This window comes from Culex pipiens, chromosome 2, assembly GCF_016801865.2.
Source record: "Culex pipiens pallens isolate TS chromosome 2, TS_CPP_V2, whole genome shotgun sequence".
NCBI classification, from domain to species: Eukaryota; Metazoa; Arthropoda; class Insecta; order Diptera; family Culicidae; genus Culex; species Culex pipiens.
The window spans coordinates 41568355-41594380 of record NC_068938.1 but is presented as its reverse complement, the minus strand read 5'-3'; the positions used below and the strand labels follow the sequence as shown (position 1 = coordinate 41594380).

The following is a 26026-nucleotide window of genomic DNA, read 5'->3' as shown; positions in this document are numbered from 1 at the left end:
ATTCAAGTGTTCAGAATTATTCCTTCTTTCCATAATTTCTCGATAGGGGCAGATGGGAATCGAACCCAGAACCTTCCGCTTACAAAGCGAACAGCGTAACCATTCAGCCACGCCTACCCTTCTGAAATTTAACTTCAAAAATATAAGCTCAAACAAACCAAAATCTAAAATTTTAATATGATTAAATATTAGATTTCGAAATTCTAAAAATTCAAAATCTATGAATTTTAATACAGATTGTATTCCAAATTCCTCACTAAAATTTCATTCCGAAACAAATTGCATTTCCAATATTTGAAATATTTTCTTCTAAAAATTTAAGAATTTAAGAATTTAAGAATTTAAAGTTTAGGAATTTAAGAATTTAAGATTTTAGAATTTAAGAATTTAAATTTTATTTGAGATTTTTGAGATTACCGTTTTTTTTTGTTTGCAAATCTTGATTGTTTTTATTTCGATTTTTTTAATTTGCATTTTTCTTTAAATTTTGAATTTTTGATTTTTTAGGTTTTTGGAGTTTCGGAATTTTTAAATTACGAAATTCGAATTTTTTTTAATCTAAATTTTTTTTTTAAACTATGATAAAAAAAAAGTTTCGAATTTTTGAAATTTGAATTTTGAATGATGGAGCATTAATTTTTGAATGTTCTGATCTTTTTATTTTTCGCCAAGAATGTTTAAATTTAGAAAAATATTTCTACGGGTAAATCCCATCTAAAATTCAAAGGCAAATTGAATATATCCACTATAAAATTTAAAATAAATAAGGTTAAAAAAAACATTACTCAAAACTCAAAAGAAATTACATATTCAGAGCCGGATATATTAAGAAATGAGTAAAGTGTAGTAATAATTTTATTTAAGAAAATCTCAACCATACATTTAAAAAATCATCTCTACATAATCTTCATCTTAATTTTTCGACGGTTCGTATTAAGAAAATACAAACAAACATTTTCAGAAAAAAAAATCTATTTATAAGAAATTGAAATTGCACTCAATGGAGAAAAAAACAAATTCTCGTTATTCTTGATATTATTTTTCCTAATAACTTGAAAGTAATTCTAATCTAATCAGACCCTAGCGCAGCCAATTTTTCGAAGGGATCCTGGAGAGTGCCTTAGGTTAGATGACGCCTAGCACTCTTCTTGTCATTTATTAACATTTGTAGTGCGCCATTGCATTGAAATGCATTGAAACATCACAAGCGTTAAACCGGCCAGGCCTACTGCGTAAAGCCGTATCGCAGAGATGACTCGTAATTGGGTTGAGTTTGAGCACTGAGTGTTCGAACAACAACACAATTCTGAATCGACAGGGGAGGAAGAAGCGTGGGGACACACCACCATACGCTCCGAGATTTTGGTTGTATTCGTTGGGAGCACCATGCTAAGAAGGTTTGGTACTCCGGGACTCTCTGGGATGGGACATTGTATTTCCACGAATGCCCTGGATATTATTTGCCGTGGTTATAGCGCCACAACTCGCTCTCTGTAACAGTATTCTTAATTCCAGTCCACGCTCACCAGGTCGTCATGGCCTAGTGGTTAGCATTTTTGCTTACCAATCCAAAGGACGGGGGATCGAACCCCGCCTCGAGCGACATTGATTTTTCGTTCATATTCATCATTTCAAATTTCTATGTTCTAAACTTTCTCGTTGGGAGCAGATGGGCATCGAACCCAGAACCATTCGCTTACAAAGCGAACATTGTAACCAGTCAGCCACGGCCGCTCCCTCTAATAACTTGAAAGTAATTCTATCTATTTATTCATCAAATTTGCCATCCGCGCGAAATCCGCGCCTGAGCAAAATTAGTCAGCAAATCCGCGCCAAATCCGCGCTATCCGCGCGAAACGCGCCATCCGCGCGATCCGCGCCGTCCGTAACAACCCTGAACATAAAATTGGTAAAGTTATTTTCAATTAAAGCTCTAGAAGAGTCTACGACTTCTAATTTGTCAAAAGACGTCATTTTAGATCATAAGTTTTTCCATAGCTGAACTGTTGAAATGGTTTATAGATAGATATTTTTTCTTATTTCATATTTTAAACCAAATTAAAATTTGTTTGAAATATTTTTATTTAAGATTGGAAAACTTCACAAAATTACAATTAGGTGCACTTAGAGAAATACATTTTCATGGATTCGAATTCTTTGTGAGGCTGTATCTTAGAAACTATTCGCCCGATTTTCAAAGTTCCAGAGCAAAAATTATAGGAAATCTCAGCTTTTCAAAATATTTTTTTTTTATTTTTTTTTCAATAACAATTTTTTTTTGCAATAATAAGTTTAAAAAAAACTTTTTGCGCTTCGTACTGACTTGACAATTTCCAAAAATTCAAAAGATTTTTAAATCAACTCAAACATGCTAAAAATAATTCAAAATACAGGGTGAAAAAATATTTGTTTGCCCCATGATTTTTCGGGCCAACTTTGAAGGGGGGGGGGAGACAAAAACTTTAAATAAAATTTGTACCAGCCTAAACAAGATTTTGCACCATCAAGCACTATGGCTTAAAATATTTCTTTTTAGTCCCTTAAAACATATAAATTTTTATCAAAAATTAAATATACCTACGTAATTCGGGATGAAAAAATTAAATGGTAAAATAAAAAAATTGGAAATTGATTTTTTTTCATGTATTCATAATTTAAAAGTCCTGATCATAACCTACAACTTTGCCGAAGACACATTTCTATACCCATTTTGTATGAACAGTCCTCAACATTGTTTGGAGACTTGTATGGATAAACTGATGATGCAAAATGACTGCGTTTGACGTAAGGAATACATGGGCAAAATTTCATCCAAATAAAAAATACAGAAAAATGTCGATTTGCAAAATCGTAGAGAACCAGCCAAAAGTTTACAATCGATTTGACAGGTTTTTAAATGAAAAAATAAGTTTGAGGTGTTTTTTTTGTCCCAAATTTTGTTGGTAAAATTATAAAAAAAATGCCTAAAAATGGCAAAATATCAGCAAACTTTGGCTGCTCCATAAGAATTCACACAAAATTTCGGGAGTGCACCTTCAGTAAATTTTAACTAAAAACGAACCTCAGAATGCGGTGTGTATGAAAGCAAGTTTTCAAATATGTTTGCCAATTCTTTGAAATTAGCTTAAAAGTATAAAGGGAATACAACTAATATCTAAAAATATATTTCAATAGCAAAAAAAAACTACTGCTTAGAATAAGTCAAGTTTACTCTTTATAATATGTTGGCACTTTTAATGATTTTTAAAAATGTTAAATTTTGAAACCCAGGTCTGAAACTATGGACATTGTTGTAAACGTATAATAGGAAGATTTGTTAAATACTTAAAATTGAGCTTATTTATTTATTTATTTTTTTTGCTTTTGTACTTAACCAGAGGATAGAAATTATGCAAAAATTTAAATGAATAAAATATCAATCCAATTAAACAAAAAAATGAAAGTTAAACCAACTCTACAGTGCTGTAACTTTTTTTCAGCAGTCTTATAAAGGGTTATGTAAAGAGTGTTAATTTATAAGTCCAGAAGGACAGGAAAAGTAAGTGTTTTTCAACGGAATCGCAAAAAAAAAGTTTTTTAGATTTTAAGTTCCAACCAAGTCAAAATCAATTTCTAATAATAATATTTACAGCCACTACAACATTTATTTGAATATTTGAAAAAATCACTTCAGATAGTTAAGCGAAATACGGATTGTAATTGCAATTTTATTTAAAATTAAAAAAAACACTTATTTTTTCAGGAGCAGAAGATTGTTCGGGAAAAATAAACGATTCTCCTAAACACTATTTTGCCCCTTGATTCTTTGACGAAATTGATTTGATTTGAGAAAAATAACATTTCTTTCTAAAATTTTACAAAATTTCCAGAGTTTTTTTAGTAGGTCCTATAAACATATGAAAGACAACATTTTATAAGACCTTTAAAAAAAAACTCTAGATTTATTCGATAACTGTTTTATTTCTAATTAAACAAAAAAAAAACAGTCATAAAGATAACTAAAATAAAAGGACAGGTAAATAAATCAAGAATCAATAAACGCAAATGTAACAAAAAAAGTGAGCAAATTTCACTCCAGAAGAGAACCGTTAAGAACCTGGTGTCTAAGTGAGGCAATCACACACCAGCTGACACCCAGCACTGGCAAGCACCTCTCACTAACTCAGAACAGACACTATGCCAACAACAGCCGGGTGGGTTTAGTCGCGCTGGTAGATACAGCTCTCAGCATCAACCATAACATGACGATCGTCGGAGGTAGGGTTCTTTGGAAGAGGGGCAAGGAATGGAAAGTGATGGAAAATATAAATATGGTAAGTGTGTGGGTTTTCCATGCTGCATAAACAACAACACACTTTTTACGGTTGTGTTGAGAATTTAGGTTTGAACTACATTTGAAATAATTGAGAACATTGAAAATTTAATTAATTTTTTACTAATTTTTATGCTAAACAAACAATAAAAAAACCGATTTCTGGTTATCGATAATTTAAACCTGTCAAAATACAATTATGGAACAAAAACTGTGAAGGGTTCAAATCGATTCTCCCGCAAAGCAACAAAATCAACAACACCCAAGCGAACCGAACTCGATACGAAACCAGAGCATCAAAGCTTATGGAGGCGCTCGGTAATTGAGAAAACTAGTATAGTCGTCACACACAAACACGACACACGCTCATGCATATTGCCCTCACTCGAACAACACACATAAAGTGTAACACTCTGTCCTTAAAGTGGAGCCTTTATGGAATATTAAAGAGTTTGATTTTAATGGATTTGTTCAGCAAACGAAGCGGAAACTCGGAAAGGGCATAAAGCATTTAACCGTGTAGCAAATGTACACGGTAAAATATTGAAGTGAATTTTATTTAAATTTGTCTGTAACCTAATTTTTCTTCAGAAAAAAACCTTTCTGTGAAAATTCCAAAACTTTTTTTTTTCAGTGCACTCAACGGTTATCGCCCATAACTCTGCCGAGATTATGTGCGTGCACAGAGAATAGGCAAAAAGAGGAAGGCCCCTAATTATGCATACTGTGCGAAATGGTTCAACGATCTCGGAGAGCAAATCATAAACTATCGGTTTGGAAGTTCAAGCTTACCAACGCGTCGTCCAAGCACGTGACTTCGAACTTAAGAACGTCACGATTTAACCATAATAACGTGTGTTTGTACGCGTACACCTGCCTCAAATCTATCATTTTACGCGCGGGAAAATGACATTCTTGCGAAGCCATAAACGTCACCGAAGCGATTGAACTCTTAATTATTCAACAAGTTTTTTTTAGCTCCTTTCATTAGTTGCCACTACTGTCGAATGAATTATGAGTGGTATTGCTCCTTTCCCAAATTAGTATCAGTGCACCGGTAATAACCAGCCAATTATACGCAATACCAAACCGTTTTTTAATGAATTTAATGAACTCTCGCCATGGCCAAATTAAACAACTCCTCCTGCCAGCCCCCCCTATAAAGTCGTCAAACTGGTCGGAACTCTCTCCTCTTTCTCCTCGACCTGTGTACAGCTTGGAGAGAGGAGGTCCTCCCTTAATAGTTTTCCAAACAAAAACACAGCCACCTCTCAAGTCTCAACTCAACTCGATCAACATTCATGAGCAAATCGGACCGTCCACCGATCCATTTCGTTTTGGCGCATAAAGTCGCATAAATCACGCGCACCAGCCAGCCAGCCTCTTCTGGGGTTGACACTCGCGTCCACCACGACGATGTCGTCCCACTGCTAGGAGGTGGGACGCGCGAGAGAGGCAGAAATAAACATAAACAAACGGGAACATTACATTTGCTTAGTGAAAGGGAGGGAGGAAGAGGGGAGAGAGGGTGTTGGTAAAAGTAGTGACTAGAAGTGAACATAAACGCACTTAAGCAGCCGCAAAACGACCATAAAGCGCAAATCTAGCCCGATATGGGAGACACGTTCGAGGTGGGGTGGTTCTGTGTTGTGAAATATGAGTTGGATCAATAATATTAATTCATTACAGTCCAGACTCGATTATCCGAAACCTCGATTATCCGAAGTTCTATTATCCGAAGCTTTGTATGAGACATCGGATAATCGAATGATGATTTTTTTTCGTGTTTTATCATTTTCCTACTTTTAACAACAATTTCGAGTTCTACGACCAAATTTGAATGGTTGACTGCCTTTTAAATTATCTATAAAAATTCTCAATATTTCATCAACGCCATTTTGGCCGCCAACTTGAATCTAAAAATTCTAAATCAATTTAGAGTAGTTTAAGAGTTATACTTGAGCTCGACTGTCAAAAATAAGACAACGATTTTTTTTCTGATTCGATCAGGCTGGTACAAATTTTATTTAAAGTTTTTGTCTCCCCCTCCCTTCAAAGTTGGCTCGAAAAATCAGGGGGCAAAAAAAATATTTTTTCAAAAAACTTCAAAATTTCAATGGAATTTAATCTGCAATCAAATTAAATTTAAAATGCATTCTCCTGCGTTTAGAATCATTTTAAGCATGCTTGGGTTGATTTAAAAATCTTTTGATTTTTTGAAAAAAGTCGATTTTTATTATCGCAAATTAGTTTTTTTTTCGCTAAAATTATGTTTTCGTCAAATCTTACATTTTTTTTAAACTAATGATTGCAAAACAACTGAACTAGTGTAAAATGCAATTTAAAACACTTTTTACTAGCAAATGTTGAAACTATGGCTTGTTATTTCAATATTTATAATTTTTATCATTTACGTAAATATATTAAAATCTGTATCTTGAAATGGGGTTTTCTGATCGATTTGGTATATTCGGCAAAGTTGTAGATGATAATAAGGACTGTTCACAAAAAAAGATATTCAACTATTTTATTTATCAAAAAAATATTTAACTATTTTTCACTCTAATGCAAATATTTTTTAAAGTTCGACTCTGTCTGTCTGGGGGTGGAAGGGTTAAATAATATAAAAATTGAGGTTACAAGCAACAGTTTCAACATTTCAATGAAAAAATATTAAATTTGACGAAAAATCATATTTCAGCGAAAAAAAAATACGGCACTGAAAATTCACAAACATTTAAAAGATTTTTGAATAAACCCAAGCATACTAAAAATTATTCTAAATGCAGGAGAATGCATTTTAAATTGATTTGCAGTTGATTGCACTTAAATTTCTTTCAAAGTTTAGAAACATTTCGATTTTTTTTTGTGGCTTCCTAATTGTCGGAGTGACAGAATATTTAGTTGGATTCCCAAAATACATATTTTTTTTATTTTCGTTTTTTTTTTATTTTGTGGGACTTAAATAGATTTTTTAGCCATAGTGCATGATGGTGAAAAATCTGGTTCCAGAGATAGATAATTTGTGAAAAATCTCAAAGATGTGGTCAAAATATTAAAAAATAAATAAAAGCTAAATCAAATTTGTAATCGAAAAGAGACTTACGAATGTTTTGGAGTTTTAGTCACTTTTAGGTTATTTTATTTTAACATTTTTCCATGGAAAGCCACCCCTGAATTAATATTTTTGAAGTGCTTAGAAAATTTCCTAAAATTTTATTTATGAGGCTTTGAAAATCGAACAATTCTTTTCTCACTCACAAACTCACAAAGAATTCGAATCGATGAAAATGAGTTTTTCTAAGTGCTATTTTAATTTCATTAGAAAAATGTAAGTAAGTACATTTCGATTGCAAATACGTATTTAACTTTTTATCACTACAAGTTGAATTTCCATTCTGTTGAATATGGGTCATTCCACCTGAAGCGGAACACCATTTGAAAATTACCATCTCCGATTCTGCTCAAATTTGGCAGAGCTGTTAAGACTATCAAAACATGTAAAAATCCCGAATTTCATCCAAATCGGACCACCCCCTCCATTTTTGTACCCTCCCAAAAAATCGACTTTTTGGCGATTTTTGAGCAGAACCCCTATCTCCAAACGACGATAACTCAGGAACCACAAATCTCAGAGGGTCGGTCTTAGACTCAATTTTGAAGGAAATTGGACGTAGAATCCATTTCCGCGATCAAAATTTAGATCAAAATATGTTTTCTACCTGTATTGCGCAATTGAAAACTTTAAATGGCCGTATCTCAAAACAGCCCTATTTATTTTTTAAATTTGACCTCACCATCGTATTCCCCGTCCGATTTTACATAAGAATCACTTATCGACAGAAAGGAATATGTTTCGTTCCAGAGATATCGAATTTTAAAGTTTTAAGTATATGAAATTACCTATAATATCTACACTCGCCGCATCTGCTAGAAGCACTCAGTGGTGCTGATCAATAATAACTACCTGGTGTTCTGTAAGATGAATTATTTTTTTCAATTTTATACGATTTTGAGATAATCAATACCATGAACAATCTATTTTTTGTTTAAGGAATATTTATTGGGTAATTTTTAATGCACTATTTTTCCTGATCTCAGTGTCATTGAACCATATTAAGTAAAATTTGAACTTTTAATATTTATTTGCAAATGCTACAATACAATTTTCGAAAATTTATCATTATTCTATTATTTTCATATTTTTTCTAATTCCTCATTTCTTCCCACTTTCTCAAATTATTTCTTTTATTTCTTCTTTTATTTGAAACGAGAACAAATGTAGAGCTGGCTGTAGTAGATGAAATAATTCTCATGGGTTCTAGAGCTTTTGCCATGTGCGGTAGCGAAATAGTGCCATTCAGCAAAAACCCCAAATTCTGCCTTAGGGTTTGAAAGATTGATCATATTAAACCGATTTTTATAATTTGTTTCATCAGAATAATTGATGATTTTTTTTTCAATTCTGGTACATTTAATTTCAAAAGCAATACCATATACTTCTGATACATGTGGATAGCAGCTGTATCGTCTTCCAAGATTTCGAAATGATTGACAAACAAAAAAAAAGATTATTGTTCGGACGGTGTCGAAATGAACACAACTGAATAATAACACAACTAGATAATAAATCAGATTAATCGTTGTGATTTTCTTACCTTTTTCCAGTTTTATACTTTCCAGAAATCCTCCTCCTTAATCATGCTTCACGAGAGTTTTATTCATATTAATTCATAATTTTTAACACGATAATGTATCGTACACTTTTTCTTAAGTTACAAGATCAATTACAATTTCCTGCTAGCTCTGCGGGAATTCCATTCTGCCCTGTATTGCGTGTCGTTCTTGCTTTGTACTGTGGGCTAGCACACAAATTCACCGTATACAGCAGTTTCCTACAGTGGTGTACATTACATTTTTGCCTTATTTGCTAAAGATTATTTGGGATGAAATCTTAATTCAATAAATAACCAGGTAGCAGTTATTGAACAGCGCTTCTGAGTGCTTCTAGCATATGCGGCGAATGAAGCTAATGTAGGTAATCTCAAAAACTAAAAACTTTAAAATTCGATATCTCTGGAACGAAACATATTCCTTTCTGTCGATAAGTGATTCTTATGTAAAATCGGACGGGGAATACGATGGTGAGGTCAAATTTAAAAAATAAATAGGGCTGTTTTGAGATACGGCCATTTAAAGTTTTCAATTGCGCAATACAGGTAGAAAAAATATTTTAATCTAAATTTTGATCACGGAAATGGATTCTACGTCCAATTTCCTTCAAAATTGAGTTTAAGACCGACCCTCTAAGATTTGTGGTTCCTGAATTATCGTCGTTTGAAGATAGGGGTTTTGCTCAAAAATCGCCAAAAAGTCGATTTTTTGGGAGGGTACAAAAATGGAGGGGGTGGTCCGATTTGGATGAAATTCGGGATTTTTGCATGTTTTGATAGTCTCAACAGCTCTGCCAAATTTGAGCAGAATCGGAGATGGTAATTTTCAAATTTGCATTTTTTCTTGCACACTTCAGGTGGAATGACCCATATGTAACTAAGTGCTGTTTATTTAGTATATCTGGCTGCAATTTTCAAAATTCAAAATTCACTGCATTGGACCAAAAATAGTAAAAAGCAACCAGTAAAAAGACATTTGGACCATGTTGGCTACTCCGGAACCAGTTTAGGGTAATGTTAAGGAGGTCAAATGGTCATTTTGATATAACTTTATTTTGTTCCGTGCCGGAGTGCCCAGATATGGTCCAAATGTATTTTACCGGTTTCATAGAGCTTGGTATGCAATTTCATGTAGATTGATCATACCTTTTATTTGCGTCCAAAAAACTGAAAATCGGGCGAAAAATGATTTTTTACTGCATTTTCAATTCTTTGGGCACATGGGCCCTTTAGGATCTTAAACATTTGTTTTTCGTAAGATCCCAGGAAGGCTCAAAAGTTGCAGGTTTAGCGAACTATTTGTCTTATAAATATCTACAACTTTGCAGAAGATGCCAAATCGATCAGAATATCTTTTTTCAAGATACAAATTTTCGAATATTTACTATTCTTGAATCAAAGAAAAATTGAAAATTTGGGAAACCTTAAGAGATACCCCCTGGTTCGATTCTTTAGGTAAAAAAAGAAACTGTGAAAACTTTGAGCCAAATCGGTAGAAGTTTAAGGGTTGAAGTTTGTATAGGAAAAATCGCAAAAAAATGTATAGGGAAAAGCAAAAGTTTCAAAATTCCGCCGTTAACCCTGAAGAGTTATTAGCGATTTACAGAAGACGTTTTTGTACAAAAAGATTTTTTTCAACGACTTTACCGATCCATAGTGACCCTTAAACCTTAACCGATTTCACTCAAAATTAGCACAGTTGCTTATTTTTTCCTAAAGAATCGACTCAAGAAGTATCCCTGGTGTCGATTTTTTGCATTGTCACCCTAAAAGAAAGCTGCCAGAATTGTACGGAGGCTTGAATGGACAAAAAGTTCATAAAATTACTTTTTTGTTCATAAAGAAAATATAACTCAAAATACCTCCCAACAAACCTAACTAAGAACCACCCTAGCTCCCCCCGTTCGAACGCGTACATAAACGCATGTCCGCAATGAAAACATGACCTGCGTAGACGAGGAGAAGCGGAGCGGTTCCGCGGGACGAACGAAAACCGGCAAGTACCCATGGCACACATACTCGATCCCGAAGTGAAATGTGAACTGGCGCTTGCTGGACAACCAACGACTTGGACTCAAGACGGCAGACTCGGCAAATATGGCCTGCGCCGGCCAAGAAGAAGAGCACAACTCAGCATCGACGACAAACAGCATTCGCAAGCGCAAGACACGATTTGGAACGTGACAACCGCCGGGGCCGGTTCGGGAGAGCATAGAATGCAGCTGCGGACACCCTGCTTGGCTGCAGGGTTGATCGATCGTTTGCAGTTTTCTAAGAATGTTTTGGTGAAAATAAGTAATTTTAAAACTTTCCTCTAATCTACTTCCGATGATCGCTGTTTAGAGTCGGTGATTGATCCGTACAAAATTAAAGCCGCGATCAAATCGCGTCAAGCCTTAAGCAGTAGCTGGCGCCAGCCGCACTTGGTGCCAGCACCTTCACCGAAATAAGTGCAGCGCAACCAAACAGGTTCGGACACCCCAACAGCATCATCCGTTACGCTTGTTTACGAGCTGTGGGCCACGAGAAAGGCCAACTCCAAAAGGGCCGATATCTTTCTCGCTGCTGCTGCTACTGCTGGCTTCCCTGATTTCGTGTCGAGATTTCTTTTTTGCTGTGCGAGCGCACTATATCTGACGCCTCCGACGTGAAGTGCGCCACGGTGGAGCAGATAGATTTTTTTTTTAAAGGTCCATTCAAACAAAAATTTAGCAAATCTACACAAAATCGAGTTTTACTACCCTACACATTCTATCAAAATAAGCTTTTTTGTGTTCACCCTAGCGCAGCATAACAACACGTCGCAGATCTCCACGATCGAATCCCCGTTGGATTCCCCGGAATATCTTACCCGCAGGGGGATAGTGAGCAAAAATGGCACCGCGCGCCCGGTGAAATGCATTCACCAGTCAGTCAGTGCAGTGGAGAAGTGGACCTCGAACGATGACGGTCGGACAAATGGGCAATTATTAAATTACAAATCAATTGGCGCTGGAGGAGCGAGCGGGGGAAAATATGATCACCAGCACCGTGAAACGTCGTCGTCGGATTGACTGCGTGTCGCCAGTGGTAATGACCACCACCGCTGATCTTGCGGATTTCATGATTTGAATGGGTAACGAGCTGAAGTTTAACCCGATGATCGCGACCTAATTGTGCAGATCGCGCGCTTTCAATAATCCGGATCATAACTAGCGCGCGCACGAGAGACAACCTACACAAACAGGGTAATTTTCCAGTTTGTTCGAGAGGGAGAGTTCACAGTGTGAGTAAATGTCATGATGCAGTTCGAGGAACTGCACGGGGACTAGCTGCAGCAAATTGAATTTCAAATTGGCCCTAATGTATCAATTGATTGGCCGTCAACATTTGACAGGCTTTCAGCAAAAACCACGCGAGCATCGCGTTACATGGGAACTTCCAGCGGGATATTCAGTAGCTGCAGAAGTTACTCCGCGTGTAGGTTCGTGTTCCTTGTTATTATGTAGATCCAAAGGAACCTCGATAAAGCGTACGCCAAATTGAATCTACTCGTGCAGTCTCTCGAGCAGCCTTGATTGATCTGGACAGATTTAACTGTAAGTGCGCGCGCACACGCCAGCGATCTCTAGTTGTTGGTCAGCTTTGGAGCGTTTTGTCTTAAGAATATCCGACTGCATCGTCTAATTTGCACAGAAAAAAAAAGTTGAATTTTGGAATGTTGAAAATTTGGTAGGTTGAATATTACCTCTTTTTTTGAGTAATATTACATAAAAAATGTGTAAAAATGTGAACCTGATGAATATTCATCAAAAACTGATGAAAATTCATCATTTTCTGGGGTAAAATTTATCATTTATTTTGCCACAAAATCTGTCACCATTTCTTGATTAATATTACCATCATTTTTTTTTTCTGTGTGGACACGGATATTTGTGTATTCTTGTGCTTCCCAAAATAAGAGAAAATACTGTTTCAAAAAAGAGCAATTCTGTACGAAATCGGTCTTAAACTGTTTTGGTATGGACTAACATTTCAAAAGGGCCAAACATTCAATATTACGCCCTCTTAAAATGTTAGTCTTGATTTTAAAAATTTTAAAATATTGTTTCCGAAAAGATTGGAAAATTTTACGATTGTTTCATATTTTAACATTGAAAATCGGACCATTGGTTGCTGAGCAGTTCTCTACGAAATCGGTCTTTTTTCTTTAATTTTAATTTCTGTATTTTTTTATCAGGCTGAAACTTTTTTGGTGCCTTCGGTATGCCCAAAGAAGCCATTTTGCATAATTAGTTCGTTCATATAATTTTCCATACAAATTTGGCAGCTGTCCATACAAAAATGATATGTGAAAATTCAAAAATCTGTATCTTTTGAAGGAATTTTTTGATCGATTTGGTGTCTTCGGCAAAGTTGTAGGTTTGGATATGGAGTACTCTGAAAAAAAAATACACGGTAAAATAAAAATTTGGTGATTTTTATTTTCACTTTTTGTCACTAAAACTTGATTTGCAAAAAAACACTATTTTTAATTTTTTTTTTATATGTTTTAGAGGACATCAAATGCCAACTTTTCAGAAATTTCCAGAATGGGCAAAAAATCTTTGACCGAGTTTGATTTCTTTTATCAATACAGATTTTTTCAAAAAATCGAAGTATTGGTCGAAATTTTTTTTCAACTGAGCAACTCTCTACGAAATCGGCCGATTTCGACCATCTTAATTTTTTGTATTTTTTTTATTTGGCTCAAACTTTGTGGGGGCCTTCCCTATGACCAAATAAGCTATTTTGTGACATTGGTTCACCCATACAAGTCTCCATACAATTTTGGCTGCTATCCATACAAAAATGGTACGTACATATTCAAACAGCTGTAACTATTGAGTGAATTTTCTGATCAATTTGGTGTCTTCGGCAAAGTTGTAGGTATTGTTGAGGACCATTGAGAAAAAATAGGTACACGGAAAAAAAATTTGCAGATTTTTTAATCAACTTTTTTTTTCACTAAAACTCAATTTTCCAAAATACGTATTTTTTGATTTAGAGAAACATGGTCAAAAATCTGCCGCCGAGTTATGAATTATTGAAAAAATAGTGATTTTTGGAAAAAAAATCGAAATTTCATGCAAAAACAAATTTGACGTTATTTTTTAATGCAAAATTGAATTTGCAATCGAAAAGTACCTTACAGATTTTTTGATAAAGAGCTCCGTTCTCAAGATATAGCCAACGAAAGTTTGATTTTAGCGAAATATTTGCAGTTTTTCGATTTTTAAAAATAGTGACCATGAGTAACCATATCTAAAAGTATTTTTTTTAAGTTCAGAAAATTTGCTATAAAACTGTCTAACAGACATTGAAGATTGGACCTCGGGTTGCTGAGATACAGTCGCTTTAAGAAAAAGAAACACGAAAATTGAAGTTTTCTAAGTCTCACCAAAACAACCCACAATTTTCTAATGTCGATAGCTCAGCAACTAATGGTCCAATTTTCAATGTTAAAATATGAAACATTCGTGAAATTTTCCGATCTTTTCGAAAAAAATATTTTGAAAAAAATTAAATCAAGACTAGCATTTTAAATGGGCGTAATATTCAATGTTTTGCCCTTTCAAAATGTTAGTCTTGATTTACAAATTTTCAAGATATTTTTTTCGAAAAGATCGGAAAATTTCACGAATGTTTCATGTTTTAACATTGAAAATCGGACCATTAGTTGCTGAGATATCGACATTAGAAAATTGTGGGTTGTTTTGGTGAGAATTAGAAAATTTCAATTTTCGTGTTTCTTTTTCTTAAAGCGGCTGTATCTCAGCAACCCGAGGTCCAATCTTCAATGTCTCTTAGACAATTTTATAGCAAATTTTCTAAACTTTTCAAAAAAAATTTTTTAGATATGGTCACTCATGGTCACTATTTTTAAAAATCGAAATACTGCAAATATTTCGCTAAAATCAAACTTTCGTTGGCTATATCTTGAAAACGGAGCTCTTAATCAAAAAATCTGTAAAGTACCAAAAATCACTATTTTTTCAAAAATTTATAACTTGGCGGCAGATTTTTTGACCATGTTTCTCTATGGCTCAAAAGTTGCGGATTTTTGTCCCCTAAAACATATCAAAAAATCTCGAAAATCAAAAAATACGTATTTTGGGAAATCGAGTTTTAGTTAAAAAAAATTGATTAAAAAATCTTTAAATTTAAAAAAAAATTCCAATCTTTTCAAAAACAATATTTTCAAAAAATTTAAATCAAGACTGACATTTCAAAAGGGCGTAATATTGAATGTTCAACCCTTTTGAAATGCTAGTCTTGATTAAATTTTTTTAAATATTATTTTCGAAAAGATTGGACTGTTTCACGAATGTTTCAAATTTTAACATTGTAAATCGGACCATTAGTTGCTAAGATATCGACGTTAGAAAATGGTGGGTTGTTTGGGAGACACTTAGAAAACATCAATTTTCCTTTTTTTAAACCTTTGCATGGCAATATCACAGCAACTAAGGGTCATATCAACAAAGTTCAAAAAGGCAAAATATAGAGAATTTTCTCAGCTTTTCAAAAAAAAATTTTTTAAAAGTGGGCAAACATGTGCACTATTCTAAAAAAATGAAAAAAAACTGCTGCTATTTTTATAAAAGTTACCTAAAAATGGCTTTAACTTGAAAACGGTGAACTTTATCTAAATTTCTCTAATGTACTTTTTGATTGCAAATTTGATTTTACATCGAAAAATGAAGTCGACAAATTTTTGCGACCAATATTTCAATTTTTTGAAAAATTAGTATTGATTCAAAAATTCATAACTCGGTCAAAGATTTTTTGCACAACTGGACATTTCTGAAAAGTTGGCATTTTATGTCCCCTAAAACAAATCAAAAAATAAAAAAAATAAAAATTGAGTTTTTTTGCAAATTATGTTTTAGTGACAAAAAGCTAAATAAAAAATCACCAAAAAAATTTTTTTCCGTGTATCATTTTTTTCAGTGTAGTTCTTATCCAAACCTACAACTTTGCCGAAGACACCAAATCGATCAAAAAATTTCTTCAAAAGATACTGTTTTTTAAATTTTCATACATCATTTTTGTATGGACAGCTGCCAAAATTGTATGGAAAATTATATTGACAAACTAATGATGCAAAATGGCTTCTTTGGGCATACCGAAGGCAACAAAAAAGTTTCAGATGGATTAAAAAATACAAAAATTAAAATTAATAAAAAAAAGACCAATTTCGTAGAGAATTGCTCATCTACTTTGAGCACGGTTCTAGTGTGTTTCGACTATTTGACTTGATCAATAATCAATTACTCACTTTTAAGTTAAAATGAAAAAAAAAAATGTTGCTTTTTTCGATATTCTCAGAATTAATATTTCAACAAAGTCACTTCTGTCCGCCAATTCCCGAGTCAATATTTGTTTTTGCAGGCGCGCTTTGCCTTACAAAATCGTACACACGTTCTCGTTATCTCGATAAATCATGTATCGCAAATGAGTAGGTACCTCCAACAAAATCAAGCCTGCCCTCATAAAAACCGCGCGCGCACCACTCACAGACCTCCGCACAATTTGTATACCATGTAACGACACTTCCAGTGAAGAATTACAGTTATCTGGCGCAGAAATCTGCGGTAAAACCTAGTTTTACAATCTGGTAACAACAATCTCCTCGCTCGCCGCCCCAACCTCCCTCCGCGGTCCTCGACTGATCTCGAAGGTCCACTTATCTTGTCTGTATCGGTGCAACAAGGCAAGCGAGGAAGCGGGAAAGGGTCAGTTGCAGCAGATGGACTGGACACTAGAGATGGCGCCACACTACCCCCCTCGGAAAAGTCGTTTATCCACGACTCGCACACGCGACGGCAGCTTATGATTATCCGGCTCAAAATCAAGTCATCGAACGCGCGAGCATGAGTACTTTAATGTGCACCCGATATGAGAGATGTTTACAAGAGCATAATTATCGTTAAATGTATCGCATTAGACTGCGACCTGCTTATGGCGTTGTTCCCAGTTAGACCAGTTTCCCCCGCCCGATGCAACGTTGTTGCTTTTTGTGGCCCAGAATTCTCGCTCCCCCTTGCGAGCGATCGCGCGGAGCGGAGGCAGAACTGGATCTGGTCTCTGCCTACATTGCAGTGCCCCCTCCCCTACCCTGACTCGAGCCCTATAGACTTGTCCATGTATGGCAGCTCCCTTATTTTAACCCGATGCGATGGAGTAATAAAAATAATAAATAATATATGTGCTGCGAGCAAATCGGTTTGGGAATTGGAGAAAAAGTGGACCAAATTTGGACCATCGTGGGGTATCCAAATTAGTTTCGATTAGAATTGCATCAATATGAGATGATTTAATGGCGCATAGGAGATTTTAAATATTTTATACGTATAGCTTATTCTTATTTTTCTTTACGCACGGGAAAAAAAACCTCAGAAAATGTCATCCTGATTTTGCTGCATAAAATTATATCTTTTCTTTAACAGAATATGGGATAATATTTCGATCGTGTGTAAACATGTCAGCGCACGCCATGGTTGAAAAAAAAAATTATTGCAATCAATGTACCAACATTTTTTTTCGTGGAAAGGTCGCTCTAGGGGTCCTTTTCAAAATCCTTGCCCTAAAAAATATTTTACCTTAGACATTTTGAATTATTCAAATTATTACATTTTTCATATTTGAAAGGAGGCGCACGATACTTCTTGAATCTTCACATAAAACGAAGTTTTGTGAATGATCGTGCGCCTCCATCAAAATATATGAAACATCATAAAGTTAGAAAAAATCCAAAATCTATAGGGGTAATTCTCTACCAACTCACACGAAATCGGGAAAAGTTGCCCCGACCCCCCTTCGATTTGCGTGAAACTTTGTCCTGAGGGGTAACTTTTGTCCCTGATCACGAATCTGAGGTCCGTTTTTTGATATCTCGTGACGGAGAGGCGGTGCGACCCCTTCGATTTTTGAACATGCGAAAAAAGAGTTGTTTTTCAATAATTTGCAGCCTGAAATGGTGATGAGATAGAAATTTGGTGTCAAAGGGACTTTTATGTAAAATTAGACGCCCGATTTGATGGCGTACTCAGAATTCCGAAAAAAACGTATTTTTCATCGAAAAAAACACTAAAAAAGTTTAAAAAATTCTCCCATTTTCGGTTACTCGACTGTAACAAATTTTGGAACATGTCATTTTATGGGAAATTTAATGTACTTTTCGAATCTACATTGACCCAGAAGGGTCATTTTTTCATTTAGAACAAAAAATTTCATTTTGAAATTTCGGGTTTTTTCTAACTTTGCAGGGTTATTTTTTAGAGTGTAGCAATGTTCTACAAAGTTGTACACATCACGAGTTATTGCGATTTTACGAAAAAAAGTTTTGAAAATGTTGGTCGTCGTTGATCATGGCCGTTCATCGTCACCCGCGACAGACACGGACGACGAAACAAAGAGAAAAGCAAAAAGGAACTTTTTCGAAACTTTTTTTCGTAAAATCGCAATTACTCGTGATGTTTACAAGCAAACCCATTATGTCTAAATATAAAAAATTTGTAATTGTCTGCTGTATAACTTTGTAGAACATTGTTACACTCTAAAAAATAACCCTGCAAAGTTAGAAAAAACCCGAAATTTTAAAATGAAAAAATTTGTTCTAAATGAAAAAAAGACCCTTCTGGGTCAATGTAGATTCGAAAAGTACATTAAATTTCCCATAAAATGAAATGTTCCAAAAATTTTTACAGTCAAGTAACCGAAAATGGGAGAATTTTTAAAACTTTTTTAGTGTTTTTTTTTTTTTCGATGAAAAATACGTTTTTTTTCGGAATTCTGAGTACGCCATCAAATCGGGCGTCTAATTTTACATAAAAGTCCCTTTGACACCAAATTTCTATCTCATCACCGTTTCAGGCTGCAAATTATTGAAAAACACGTCTTTTTTCGCATGTTCAAAAATCGAAGGGGTCGTACCGCACCTCTGTCAAGAGATATAAAAAAAACGGACCTCGGAATCGTGATCAGGGACAAAAGTTACCCCTTAGGACAAAGTTTCACGCAAATCGAAGAGGGGTCGGGGCAACTGCTGTGTGAGTTGGCGGAGAATTACGCATAGGTAACCTATTCTCTAGGTCACGGATATTTGAAAAGGACCCTTAAGCGACCTTTCCACGAAGATTTTTTTTTTAAGGAACATTGCTTTGCAACAATAATCACCTTCCGCCATGGTGATCTGCAGTTTTCACTGCTTCATTGCGCTTCACAGTGCGGTGGTAACGAGATGGTTTATTAATCAAGAAGTTGCTGGTTCAAAACTCGTTCTGCTGGTTCAAATTTCGTTCTATCATTTGCAATGATGCGTATATTTTATGTAAAATCGAATTTTTGATCGCTTAGTACTTTACAAATCTTTTGAAATACTGCAGAATTTTCAAATTATAGCCACTTAAATTTCAATTTTGAGAAAAAAATCATCAATTTTCTATTTTTTTTTTCAAAATGCTGTGAAAAATTGGTATACATTAGCACTAGCGTGCCCAGCTCTTTGAGGAAGGTGGGGCAATAATATGGACGTTTTAAAAAATACGTCATTTGTGGACACCCCCTGACCAAATTTAGAACAAATTTCTGTGGATGGTGGGGCAGTTGCCCCATGTTGCCCCACCCTGTGCACGCTAGTGTACATTAGTCTTTTCGTTCCTGAAATACAGCTCCTCAAATATGAAGAAACAATAAAAATTGACGATTTCTAAGTGTCACCCAAACAGTACTAAATTTTCAGATGTCGATATCTCAGAAACTGATGTTCCATTTATCTATGTTGAAGAAAACCATTTGTGATTTCTGATTTCTTAGAACATTTTTTATTTGAAATTTAATAATGTTGACTTTAAAAAAAGTGAAAAAAAAAATGAAATTTTCAGCCATTTTGAAATTTTAGTCTTGGTTTTGAACATTTCAAAATATTTTTTTTAAATTTGTTCAGAAAAATTTAAGGATAATAATTTTTTGACAATGAAACATTTCTGACAGTTTTGAAATATCAGTATTTAAATATTGAGAGTTGTTTGAGTGACACTTAGGAAGCATCAATTTTAATGTTTGTTATTTTTTTTATATTTGAGTGGCTGTATCACAGGACCGAAAATCTGCAAAATGCGAAAATTTCAAATCTGCAATGTGTCTTAAACGAATTTATAGCATTTTTTCAGTTTTTTTATTATTTATTGTAAGGGGCCATCCATAAACAACGTGGACACTTTAGAGGGGGGGGGGAATGGAGGTTATCCACGGTCCGGGAGTGGGAGATTTTAAAAAATGTAAGTCCGCGTGGTTTATGGATGGTCCCTAACGAGAAACGGAACTAAATGGCACAATTTATTTAAATCGAAGTGTTGATTTTTTTTCGCAGATTCAAAAGACAAATGGTGATGCAGTTTTTTTAAAAGATTTCTAAATTACTTGAAAATTCGATTTTACACGAAAAAACATGCAACCATTTTTTTTTTGCTTAAACTCCGATCTGTTTAAATCTATATTTCTTTAGAACAATTCTAACTCAGCGGCAAAAATTTTCCCATAGTTCTCTGTGGCTGTAAAGATTTAAAAAAAAACTAGAAATACTGATAATTTTTCAAGTGTAACTCTATTTTTTCGGTTGGTCATAACCAATACCTACATCTTTGCCGAAGACACAAAATATATCTGCCAAAGATAAAAAATTTCAATAATTTACATACCATCATTCTTCTACGGTTCATCCATTGGACAGCTGCCAAAATTAAATGTACTTGTATGGGCTAGAATGTACATTATTGAAAAACTCATTTTTTCGAATTTTTCAAAAAGAAAGGGGTCATTTGTTACGCCTATCCGTTAGATATAAAAAATGACATTGGGTTGATGATTCGGGACCAAAAATATCCCAAAATTAACGCAAATCGAAGATAATTCGGGGCAAATTATGACCATTTCGTGTGAGTTGTCCCGCCCGTGTGGATCAATCGGACCGCGCACTGGACTCACAATCCAGAGGTCGCCGGTTCGAATCCCGCGGCGGGCGCTCTAAAATTCTTTGTGTAAATATGGGTATTCGGCGCCGTCGCTCCGTGCCATACTTTCATACACTTAGGAGCCCAGGGCGGCGAAGTCCTTGCAGATAAAAAGGAAGACACTAGTGGTCGGTACTAGCAATGGTGGCCGACAGCTATAAAGTCAACTTCGTTTCGTGTGAGTTGGTACAGATATATGTATATTTTTTTATAATTATTTATAGAACTACTAGGGTTATTTTATTGGAAGAGAAACTGAAAAAAAATCAAACAATGTTGTCATACCGTTTTTTCAGAACTGGCTGAACAGATTTAGTCCAGATCGGTGTTATTCGATCCGTTTTAAGGTTCCAATTTTGAAAATTATAAGCTTTGGTGAAGCCATTCAATAGTTACGTTAACAAACTATATTTGAGGATGTAAAAAGATATTGATTTCAGATAACCTCAATATTTCCCGGTCAGACGTCGTAAATCAACACCGTAACTGAAACTCAGTTAAGTTGTGTTACTCTATGTTTTCTGACAGAACAGAATTCAAGACCTCTAGATTGGAAATCCAGCATGCCGCTAGTCGAATCCCATCCCCTACCGGTCAGTTTTCTCAGAGTGTAGATTTATTCTTTGAAGGCATCTGACTTTGCCGAGCCAGACAGAAATCAAACTCATCACCTTCCGCTTACAAGGCGAAACCCGTAATCTTACGGCCACGGTAGTTCAGCTGAGGAGTCTTTCCTTTTAAGTACACAGGTAGAATCCTGTAAGCCTATCCGGTAATTTTTAAACCTTCATCACACACTCTATGTTGTCGAATTTGTAAACATTGAAATGTTTCCAAAATCATCACATTTTTTCGATTTCGCTGTAAAAGTTTTCAAAATCAACAACATTGTTGATCAAAATCTTTTTTGGAGAAAGCAAAAAACTTATTTTTTGGCCAAATATTGTTAGAGCATCTTGACCCTTAGACAATAACCTTTGACAGTGGAATAAAATAAAACGTTTCTTGCTGCTGTTTACTTCAATAAAACTTTGAAACAAAACCAAGTTCCTCATTTGAAAAAAAAAATCAAAGACTACGACAACCCTACCGCAACTGTCCCACAATTCACGTGAGCCAAGCAAATTGCATTATTTAATGACTTAATTTGCCCACCACCACCACCTGAATCGCAACCGCCGTCTGTAACCTACTCCCGACCACTACCCCCAAAGTGACAATCCTTAATCTACAAAGCTAGCGAGCAGACAGACATCCTCACAGTGCTGAACTCAAAAGAAGAGGGCCTGTTCCGAGCCGTCCAACTGCTGACTGATGGATGCTGCTGCTTCGACTATGAACTGTCACTCTCCCTGTACATCTGATGCAGTGCAACGACGACGTCGTCGCCGTCCGAACGTACACCGAAGGTTTAAAAATAGTCAGAGTTCAATTAAATTTATCACACAACACTTAGTGCTGCGTGTTACGGTCGACGACGACCAAGTCTCGAACACAGATAGGTAGAACACAGGAGATTCTGACATGAACAACTGTCCACTTCAGCGTGGGGGAAACTTACACGGTCAAAAAATGGGAATCCATGGTGAACGACAACTCTTCAGCGTAGGATGCTAATTGGACCTCTCTCGATCTTTTGTTTCTCGCAAATCCGTCACCGAGCGTGATATCAGCTGCTCGTCTTACGTAACCACTCTCGAGTCCTACGATCCGCGATTCCGAGCAAACAAATGTTACAACCCCTTAACAACGCACTCGTCACGACGCGAGGTGTTCTAATGGATGGCGTTCAACGGACGACCCCCTAATTGATCCATCAGCGCGAGAACCCACGACCTCCAACCGCGCTTGAACACCAGAAAAAAACGCTTCCAGGCTGTAAATCACCCGAATCCGGTCGCGAGTCGATCGATTACCGTTCAAAAAGAGTGAGTGATCTTGGCTGGGAAATTCGCGCGACTGTACGCGACCACACACTCGACTCGACGATCCACCGACGATGATCGAAATTCGTCCAATCTGCTCGTTTGGGCTACCTACGTGAGATGGGCTAAAACTAGTCGTCGATGCATTGAGACGCAGAAGGAGACGGCGGTGGTGGTGGTGCAGCAGACGGATTGAACAGGGTTCCAAAGTCCGAGATTTGATGCAGGACGAAGCTACTCGGGGGCTAGTAGGTGTGAAGAATCAAGTGTCACATGATGATGTCTTGTACCTTTTCTTGTGAAGGTGTGGAGCATGCATTCGTTGTCATTAATACAAGGATTCCCAGAAGAGCTTCATGATAAACTATGATTTTCAAGGAGGGGCGTTATACATTCTGTAACATTTTTCAGAGTGGACGAATCACTTCGCACTCTTCGGCAAAGTTGTTCGCTGGGACACGAACTGAAAACTCGTGTAAAAAAATCCAAAATCGTTAAAAGACTCATACAAATGCGACAAGGTAGCACAATCACAACGAACTTCTTTAAAGTGTATACCGTTGTTAAATTGACAACGGATCGAACACGCTTCCAATCCGTGTTCGATAACGGTGTCCTATACGGTGATTCAACCAAATACACCGATGCACTCCAAAAATAAAACATCGCTCCTTCGCTACGTTACTTGCCTGTAGTTATGAATGAACCTAGCGTCCTGTAAGTACCCACGGGTATCACTGACACCGGACAACGTTCTTATCAAATGTTTACCGTCCAGAACGCGCACACGGATCGATCGAACTTGCCAACAAGTCAAGAAGAAAGGGCGTTTCGGTCTAGTTTCCCTCGCAGCGCACAAACAGCTGATCAAATCACGCCCCGAGGGAACTGTGTTTACACCCTCGGGGTTCTGTACTGCGAGAATGTCACCACAAACGCGTTTGCTGGAATTTACTGATAACCGATGCCGCGTTGTTTATTGCGTAACGGACACTCTCATCGAGGAATGTCGTTGCGCTACCGCCTTTGCATTGGGCATATGATTTTCGGCAAATCATTACATAAAAATGGCAATGTCACGGCTAGGGCCAACCTGCACGAGTAGAACCAGTCTTTGTAGCTTCAAAATCCCAAAATTGTATAGGTATAAAAGTTGTGGGTGAACCATCCAAATCAGTACACAACATCAGCGCACTTCAGCTAGTAAGCATCCAAAGCCCAACCACCAAAAATCAACAATCATGAAGGTAATTTCAAACTTGAACATTCCACTTGAATCAATTCTAACAACACCATTCCCCCAAACAGTTCTCCACCACCGCCACGTTCTTCGCCGTCGCCCTCTGCGTGGCCAGCTTTGCCGAAGCAAAGCCAACGTTCATCACCAAGAAGATCCTCAAGAAGTACGTCGTGCCCCGTGTCCTGTCCGGCGAGTGGAAGCTCCCCAGCCTGTACATCCCATACCCACTGTCCCTGTGGCTAGCGGGTGCCGAGACGGCCAGCCCACCGGTCTACCAGTCCCTCCCAGAGGACGAAGTCCTCATCGACAACTCCGCGCCAGTTGAAATCCCAAACAGCAAGGAGTTCAACGCCGTTCAACCCGTTCCCCAGCAGCAGCAGCAGCTGCCCATCGAGATGAACGTTCGCGGACCAGTCTACATTGCCGAAACGCCCGCCGTCCGGCATATCGCTCCGCTGCCCCAGGGATACACCGAAGATGTGCACATCCAGAACGTGCAACCAGCGCCGGGAACGGTAGCGTAAGGTGTTATGAACAGTTTGTGTTTAAATCGAGACTGAAGTAGTTGAAGTATTTTTGTGTAATAAAGTGGAAAAAGTATCATATTCTTTTCAGTATTCGTCAAGTTGACATTCCGAAAAAACAATCGAGATTGTTGGTGGTAGGGAGAGAGGGGGTAATATGCACCCCCTAAGGGAAAACTGTGATTTCTCAACCATAACATCAATTCTGTGGAAGAACTTTGTTAGATGTTCTAAAACAAGTATTATTCTTTGTCACCCATGTGTAAAAAGTCTTGAAAACACCTCAAAATTGTTGAAAAATGCAGATTTCTAAAAATATTTTTAATTCATTCCAAACAATCATGCGGGGCAAAATGCACCACAACATTGGGGCAAAATACACCGGGTAAAAGAAGTTTTCACTAGTTACCACTAGATGACACCGCTGTTTTTACAAAGGAGCATTTTGCCCCGACCATGCTTATTACATAAAATTCAGTTAAAAATACATTTTTTAATTTTTTTGGACTCATCTATCTATAGAATAATGAAAATTGTGGTAAAAACTGTACAAACAAACACTTACAATGCAATAAAATTAGATCAAAACACAACATTTTAAAGTTTTGCAAATAACTTTGGCTGTTTTTATCCTACCATGCTCAAACTTCTTCAGTATAGTTTTGCAATGTAATGCTTCCAATTTCGATGAATTTTTCCCCGAAAAATTCTTCCTTATATCGAGAAATGCTGGGGGTGCATTTTGCTTCGGGGGTGCATATTACCCCCTCTCCCCCTACATTTTTTTCCCAATTTTGTATATCAAAAACATATCTTCATTTATTAGAGATTTTGTTTTGCTAACTTTTTTGTGTGAATAGCCCAAGATGTTGAATAAAAAGAGTCATAAGTAGCTCATAAGATATTTTTTTTTTCAAATCATTATTATTTATTTATTTTATTTGGATAAAATATGTGAAAATCTTTATCTTGAAATGGGATTTTTCATCGATTTGGTATCTTCGACAATGTTGTAGAATATAATTAGGATAAGGATAGGATAATATAATACAGAAAAAATAATTACAAAAATAGACATCCTTTGAATCAAAGTACATGATGGTGCAAAATCTTGTTTCAGAGATATGAATTTTTGAAAATAAAAGCGATTTTTGAAGAATATCGACAGAGGTCCGGAAAATTTTAAATTTGCTTTTGAAGAATACTTGACCGCTTTGGAGTTATTGTCACTTTTAGAATATGAATTTCAGAAATTATTTTTTTTTTGTTTTATAAAAAAACTTTACAAATTATTTAAAAAAAATAGAAAAGATATCT

The 26026-nt window shown here is 36.0% G+C and overlaps 2 protein-coding genes across 3 annotated transcripts in view; one reads left to right on the top strand and one right to left on the bottom strand.

The window, feature by feature from the left end:
- LOC120419774 (protein mothers against dpp-like) overlaps window positions 1-26026 on the bottom strand; it is a 52336-nt gene that overhangs the window by 19170 nt on the left and 7140 nt on the right. The window contains exon 1 of one of the 2 annotated variants that reach the window (XM_052706922.1): window positions 22582-22859. The exons of the other annotated variant lie outside the window; for it this stretch is intronic. The gene's annotated coding sequence lies outside the window, so the exon portion shown is untranslated. Of the gene's footprint in view, window positions 1-22581; window positions 22860-26026 lie in introns of those variants that run through there. 2 annotated transcript variants of the gene reach the window in all.
- LOC120419798 (uncharacterized) lies at window positions 23236-24741 on the top strand. Its single transcript, XM_039582638.2, has 2 exons — window positions 23236-24192; window positions 24254-24741. The coding sequence occupies exons 1-2, from the start codon at window positions 24187-24189 to the stop codon at window positions 24707-24709; spliced, it is 462 nt and encodes a 153-aa protein (XP_039438572.1). The 5' UTR covers window positions 23236-24186; the 3' UTR covers window positions 24710-24741.